The sequence below is a fragment of the Microtus ochrogaster genome, unplaced genomic scaffold (genome assembly GCF_000317375.1).
Source record: "Microtus ochrogaster isolate Prairie Vole_2 unplaced genomic scaffold, MicOch1.0 UNK16, whole genome shotgun sequence".
Classification (NCBI taxonomy): domain Eukaryota; kingdom Metazoa; phylum Chordata; class Mammalia; order Rodentia; family Cricetidae; genus Microtus; species Microtus ochrogaster.
This window is the reverse complement of record NW_004949114.1, coordinates 3,420,719-3,428,005: the sequence shown is the minus strand read 5'-3', so window position 1 is coordinate 3,428,005 and position 7,287 is coordinate 3,420,719. Positions and strand designations below refer to the sequence as shown.

The 7,287-nt window shown below is 54.8% G+C and overlaps 1 protein-coding gene across 2 annotated transcripts in view; it reads right to left on the bottom strand.

Moving 5' to 3' along the window:
• Kcnn3 (potassium calcium-activated channel subfamily N member 3) overlaps window positions 1–4,836 on the bottom strand; it is a 150,582-nt gene extending 145,746 nt beyond the window's left edge. The window contains exon 1 of one of the 2 annotated variants that reach the window (XM_005367190.3): window positions 3,593–4,836. In XM_005367190.3, the coding sequence (XP_005367247.1) occupies window positions 3,593–4,525 (933 nt within the window). In that variant the 5' untranslated portion in view covers window positions 4,526–4,836. Of the gene's footprint in view, window positions 1–2,631; window positions 2,835–3,592 lie in introns of those variants that run through there. The other variant, XM_026789231.1, reaches the window with a different exon arrangement.
• Between the last annotated feature and the right edge of the window lie 2,451 nt (window positions 4,837–7,287).

Sequence of the window (7,287 nt, the reverse complement as noted above, 5' to 3'; positions counted from 1 at the left end):
CAGGGGTATCAGAAGGAGCAGACGGGGTTCCTGCATCTGCGTCCTAGTGACAGGGGTATCAGAAGGAGCAGAAAGAAAAGAAGTCGAGCGAGAGGGACAAGGGGCAGAGACGAAGCTCAGGCGGATCCCTAGGCTGGGGATGGGGAAGCTGTTGAAGACTGTGCAAAATCCATGGAAACAGACAGCTGCTCTCCTGCCCAGCACATCAGACTTCCTGCGGAAGCAGCCACAGGCTAAGGCCTGATGCTCTGTCAGGCTGTAGAGGAGGGAGAGCAGGCCAGGCTCTCCCAGTAGAGAGAGAATCACTGTCCGCTCAAGGCAACAGGGCTGTGTGGGCCAACCCAGCTCCAGAAGAAAATAGAGAACACGGTAAGAAAAGCACCTAAATCCTCATTGCCCTAACCCTGTGTGGCTCTAACAGTTAGAGGGAGTTTGAAAGGTAGAGATGGATCGCCAAGATTTCCAAGCAGAATCCCTAGACTCTGCCCTTTCCTGTTGTCTAGGTCTCCAGAAAGGAAACTACTCATCTACTAAAGATGACGGTGGGGGAGGATGAGGAGGAGAGGGAAGAGAGGCAGGAGGAACAGAGAAGGGTGGGGAGATGGAGGAGAAGGAAGGCAAGCAGGAACAAACTAGAGTCCCATTCAGTTCAGAGACAGCCTAGTACCTCTGAGGGCCTGGGAGGCAGCCCCCTCCCTGCTTAGGTTTTCACCTCCCGTTCTCAGTAGAACCTCCCCTCTTTCCAGTGCCATCGCCTACAGCCTGTGAGGGTGGGAGCTGGGAAGCACTTTGTCCCCATTTCTCAACCTCCTCACACTGGCTCCTTGCTGCAACAACTCTGAGCACGCTCAGGGTACCTGCCACATTGCTCTTCTCCCAGCCACCCGGGGCCTGCATGGTGCATTACTCCCCCAGCAGCAGACAGCAGCCAAGGACAGGTGAATAGAAAGGTGTAACCTTGTGAGATAAAGCAGAGAAGTTGGGGGCTGGCCAAGGCACAGGTTACAGACCGTCAGCCATTTAAGCAGAAACAGCCACCGTAGATGCAGGATCACCTGAAATGACTGGATACCTGGTCTGGTCTTGGCTTCCAGAACCATCAGAGCCAGGCAAGCACGCAAGACCTCCAGCCAAGGAGAGTCACTCACCTGTCCTGACCCTCTCTGAGCTCTTCTGTCCCAAAGCCCATCCCCCACCCACCCCCAAGACTGACACCTCTCCCCAACAGCTGCCTTATGTTTGAAGATGGTCTCCAATCAGACCCAGATGCTTTGCGGAACTTTTCTCCTAACTCCAGAGGCAGAGTTAGACTATAGAGGAAGACAGTATCTCTCTCCTTGGTCATCGCAAGCAGCCCCAGCAGACCCCTCTTCATGAGAGGAGCTATGGAGGGCCTTGAGCTATCCCCACCTGGAAGCTGGAAGGGACTTGCATGTGACTTGTCACACAACAGTGGCCGAGCTGGGACTCCAGCTTTGGTCCCATTCTTCGATATGATCCTGTTTGCCTCCATGGCAGACAGGGATAGTTGCCTCGTTAAATATTCTGTTGTTCCAATCCTGTACCCAAAGTACACAGGAAGTGGCCACCTCACCAGCTGAGGTAAGCAGGAGCTTCTGACCCACTGTCCCCGGGTGCCATGAGCACAGAGAAGCCTGTCTTCGAAGTAGGGGAAGCACACCCCCGAGGTCATCTCACCCTGCCATCACTTCTCGCTTCCCTTCCTGGGGAAGCCTCTTCCCATGAGTACTCCGTCAGAGAAGCTAGCTCATCCCTGCCTGGTGGCCACCCTCCCAACACATCCAGACAAATGACCATGGATCCCATGCTCGGAGCATCTACTCCTAGGAAAGCCACCCCGGGGAACACTAAACATGTGGTGCCACCCCACACCCCCGGGATATGGGCTTCCATGGGTTTCCCCTAGCAAGGGCTCCCGATTCCCAGGGGTGGTTGCCAGCCATCTCCCAGGCAGAGCACGCAGCAGGAGAGGCGGTTCTGAGAAGGCAGGGGCAGAGGGACTGCAGGCTCTCATTACAGGGAATGACTAAGTGAGCTGGGCTTCCAGGGGAAACCCCACTCTCCGCTCGTGGAGAGGTCTGTTCAACCATGAGCTATTTAGACTAAAGCAGCTTCCAAGTGCTCTGGTTTGAGCAGCCCCTGCAGAGCAGCAGGTCCCTGAAGGACTCTGCCCATGCCGGTTGCCTGACAAGGAGCACTGCCCATCTTGGGTTCAAGTCAGACTCTGGGAATGGGGGAAATCTGATCAGTGACTCCCAGGTTTTTGTGACTAGATCTCAAGAAGGAATGTGACAGTCTCCAGCAGCTGTGCTCTGCCTGAAACAGGCTCTATTTGAAACCTCCAACAGCTGAGCCCCTCCCAACTCCCCACCAGCCAGCCCAGCAAGCCCAGCCAGCCCATGTCCAAAATGACAAATAAATACAGGAATCCACACAGCAAGCAGGCACTCACACAAGTGCACAGAGACACGCGTATTCACACAAATGCAAACACCAACAAACTGGGGCCAGAGGGTACAGTGGGGGGAACCACTTGTCCAACAATTCCCTGCATCTCCAAGCCCTCCAGACAGCAGCTTCCTGGCAAATACAACATCGGCAAAAACCCACCTTCCTCGACCTCCTTGCCCTCTGGGAAGGAGCTCTTTTCCTCCGACAGAAAGGCTGAGGCAGTGGAGCCCCCCACACAAGACAGGGCCTGCCATTCTCCATCCAATATGCACTCTCACGTACACTCATCTTTATTTATCCCAAGGAGAAGGAATTGGGGTGGGAGGGAAGAGCCGGGGCTGAGCCGGGGGGCGCTGGCTCCCGCGGCTGCCCCGCTGCCGGGGAAAGCCCTGTCATCTCCTAAGGAGAGGCGCTCTCCCTGTGATGCCAAGGCGGTGCCCATCTGCTCTGCCTGGATAACACCTGTAGCCATTTTTATCAGGGCGTGTTTACAAGGCAGCGGCAGGTTTATTCTGAGTCCTCTTTCCTGAAGGAAGGGACTGCTGATTTCCTCCCCCTGTATTTTTAACCTGGTGCCCCTGGGAGAGACTTGCCCTGGAGTCTCCCTGGGAAGGAGTATAGAAACTTGGGAAGGGGGGGCGGGGTGCTTGGGGGATGGTACAGGATCCCTACCCCCAGCCAGACATTTATTTCTTTTTTATCCCGGGGAAAATGGAGTGGAGCAGGGAGGGGAGGAAAGGAGGGAAGTCACAGGAACTGGCAGCCACATCAAGGCAGAGGGTAATTAATTGGTGCGTTAAGCTGCTGGGTTATGCTTTAGTACGAGTGAGCCTGGAGGGGAAAGGAGCGATTCTCAGAAGGGATTCTGTAATGCTCCCTACAAAGGGAGCACAAATCGGACACAGTGTATGGGCTGTCCCTACAAAGGGAACGGAGAAGGGATTCTCAGAGGACCAAGGAGGAAAACCACGGGAAGTTAGGGTGTTCCCTGTAACTAAGCAAAGGAAACCTCTCTTTCTCTCTCTCTCTCTCTCTCTCTCTCTCTCTCTCTCTCTCTCTCTCTCTCTCTCCTCTACATACTCCTTTTGTTGAAGGTATAAAGAGAAACCACAGCCCCTACCTTTGAGTACAAACCCCAAGACAGTTCGGTCTCTATCACCATAACAACAATTCCAAACATCCCAAAAATCAGAGCATAGTCACTCAGTCGCTTTCTCTTTTCAAACAGGGCCCTCCTGTGTCCCAGCTTATAGCCAATGTTTTGGTTTTTCCGCTTGTTGGCTTTGGGGAAGGTGGTGCTGCTGGCAGTGGTGCCAGCATGCTGGTGGTTGTGGGTAGCGTTGGGGTGATGGAGTAGAGTCTGGTGGGCATGGTTATCCTCCCTGGAGGAGATGACAATCTCTGGGGGGTTGCTGGGACCGAAGAGCTGGAGGGGTTGGCCCTCAGGCTCGGCCTCGATAAGGTTTCTCCGAGAGGCGCTGAGGCGACTGAGGGGCTTCATGACCCCACCGCTGTATTTGCAGGAGCTCATAGCTATCTCGGTGAAGGGATTGCTGTCCCGCCGGTGCACCAGGGGGCTGGCCTGCCGGTGCCGGCTGCCTCCACCAGGCCCACTTGTGGCTGTGGAACTTGGAGAGTGGCCAAGCAAGTGGTCATTGAGATTTAGCTGGCTGCCTTGCCTGGAGGAAGGGTGGAGGATGGCGGTGGAGTTGGCTGAAGTAGGAGCCCTGAAAGCCGAGGGAGAGGAGTGCAACAGACCAGGATGGACAAGCTGGCTCTGGAGTTGGGCAAGCTGAGGCAGGGGATGCAGTGGAGCCTGCTGCTGCTGCTGCTGCTGCTGTTGCTGCTGCTGCTGTGGCTGCGGCTGCTGAAGCTGCGGAGGCTGAGGCTGCAGCAAGGGTCCTGGAGGCTGTTGGGGGACTGCTGGTGGCGCTGGCGGTGGTGGCGGTTGCTGTTGCTGCTGTTGCTCATCCCCAGAGGATGGACAGGGACACTTGGGGTCTTCATCCAGGTCCCCCACCCCCGAGTCATGGAAGTGCCCAGAAGTGTCCATCTTGGGGCCTGGCTGGGTTCCCTGCAGCACGACCCTCCACCCCAAAGCCACCCTTGTTCCAAAGATGACCTCAAAGAAAGCCAGGCATCCAAGCTTCCCCACCAGAAGTGTCTTCGCTCCAGTCCTCTGTCTTTGGTTTGCTTCAGTTCTCTGGGGCTGCCACTCGGGTGTGCATTGTATTGGGCGGGTAGAAAGGCCAGGAGAGGAGCTGGGAGAAGGAGGAAGGGGCGAAAAGAACTCTATTCTGGAGGCGGTCCTCTAGGAGTGTATGAGGCAGACTCAGCTTCACTCCTCGCTGGCTCAATAGCTTCGCTCCCCTCCTCCTGACACTGTTAAATGGCAAGCCAAGCCCACTTATTAGCCAGCGGTTTCATTGGCTTCGCTTAACTCTCCAACCCTCCTAACTCCGCCTCCCACCCAGGCTCCGCCTCCTAGAAGGGGCCTGCCATCCTCCGCTCCCCGCCGGGTGGCAGCGCAACGAGGGCTGGGAACTGTAGTTTTTGTTCCAAGACCCCCAACCCCCAACCCCTCCATACCCCAACCCCGAGCCTAGAAGCTGCCCTCTTTCCTCAGGGAGGTATGGCTAAGGACCCTGAACCCCCACCCCCACCCCGATCGGGGCTGGACGCTGGCGCTGGGGCAGTGGAAAGAAAAGGCAGAGGGCATCCTAAAGAGGAAGCTGTCATCATGCTGGGGAGACCGGGAACAGAGAACAAACGTTGATTAATGGCCAGCGTCTGTGACAGGTTGTTTGACACATAGGATTCCAGGTACACCTTCCCAAACCCCAGCGGAGCGGAACTCTGCTCTCATATGCCAAAGGAGAAAATTAACACAGAGAGACGTTGAGTGAGAACCGCCAGGAGTGGAAGGGACCCACTCCTCCTGGCAGGGAGAAGCTCACCCACCACGGCCAGAGCACCTGCGCTGAGTGCACGAGCCTGTTATTTCCAAACCTCACATCAACCCTATGAAATGACGTCATGGTTCTAAAAAAGAAATAAAAGACGAAAGAGAAAAAGAGAAACGAAAAGAAACCCACTCAGGCACAGATAAGAAATGCCTCTTTAAGTAAAGGCACTGGGATTTGAATATAGACCCCACTGTGCTGGTACCCAGAATACCTCTCTTCTGTGATGGTCAGCACAATGTGGTCGTTCACTAAGTAGGGTTCACATGACGGATGGGAAAGAGCCAAGAGAACCCGTCAAGGAAGAGCCAACTTCCCCTAAGCAGGATGTGTGGAATAACCTGCACCCAGCTTCTTCCTGAACAGCTGGGCCTGGAGTCACCTCAGGATCTGGAAGGAAGGTTGGAGATCCTGGTGGCTCCATGTCTGATCTGCCCCATGGGTCTCTGAGAGTCAGAGCCGGAAACAGCTGCTGGCTTCGCTGGTTCAGAATCCTCCTCATAAAGTATTTATTAAACTCCCACTGTGTGTAGAAGAGGCTCCAAAGGGACAAGGGCAGAGATGAATTTATCTCCATTTCTAACGGTGGCAGTCTTAGGGATCAGAGGAAAAGAGAATGCTATGGAATTCCTCTAGGCACACCTGGGGCCTTCACGGGGAGACACCTTCCTGTCAACTTCCCAGGTCCCCACCACCTTGGCCCTCTGTCCAGTGCCTTCCCCAAGTGAGTGTGGAAATACTAGGAGATCCAGGAACACAGAGATGCATATGTGTGAGCATGCGTGTGTACAAGTGCAAGCATACATAGAACATGCACACCTATGCATGCCCATTGTGCTTCCAAAGCATTTCTCCTGAATGGTGAACAGCAAGTGGCCAGGGCAGAGAGCGACAGAGTTCCCACCAAGTGAGCTCAGGGTCCCCTCTGAATGTCAGCCCTCACCTCTGTAGGCTGCTGTCAGTCCAGAAGACTGAGAGTTGAACTACTTGCACTATCAGCCACACCCCCAGGGACCTGATAATGACAATCACTCCTTGCACAAGATTGCTATCAATGATGATGGAGCAATTTACACACACACACATGCATGCATGCACACACACGCATGAGTGCTGCTAATACATTGAGTCATAGCATCGGGGCACCTGTACAAGCCTAGGGTCTCACGCCTTCTTCTGGGTCCAGACAGGCCTTCCAGCATGCCCAGCCTGCCCATGCCCTGTTCTCACGCCCCTCCTTGGTTTTCCTTCCTCCTCAATCTCCAAATAGAGTCACCTGCTTGACTCAAGGCTCCAGGTCAGATGACTAGGTTTAATGTGCTGTGGTACATTGGTACAAGTAATTGGACTTGGTAAGAGATGGAGATTCTGTGCTTTGGAAATTCATTTCTAGGCCTGGAAGCTTCTTTACCACACAGGTTGTCTTTTGCCTCCACGAACCTTTCTGAGACAACAACAGGATCCACACAGAACCAGGGATGTCACCATCGTGGATCAGGCTGCTCTCCAGAGGCTCATCTGGGAGTGGTCTAAGACGTAGGCCCGAGTGGCAGCTGCCACCCCTGAGGTCCAGCAAGTCCATCCTCAGAGAAGGTGGATGAGATGAGCACACGCCCATGCTGACATCTTGACGTCCTGACTGCTGTGCTGACGTCCTGACTGCCATGCTGACGTCCTGACTGCCATGCTGACGTCCTGACTCCCATGCTGATGTCCTGACTGCCATGCCAACGACGTTCTGACTGCCATGCTGACGCCCTGACTCCCATGCTGACGTCCTGACTGCCGTGCTGACGCCCTGACTGCCGTGCTGATGTCCTGACTGTCATGCTGACGTCCTGACTCCCATGCT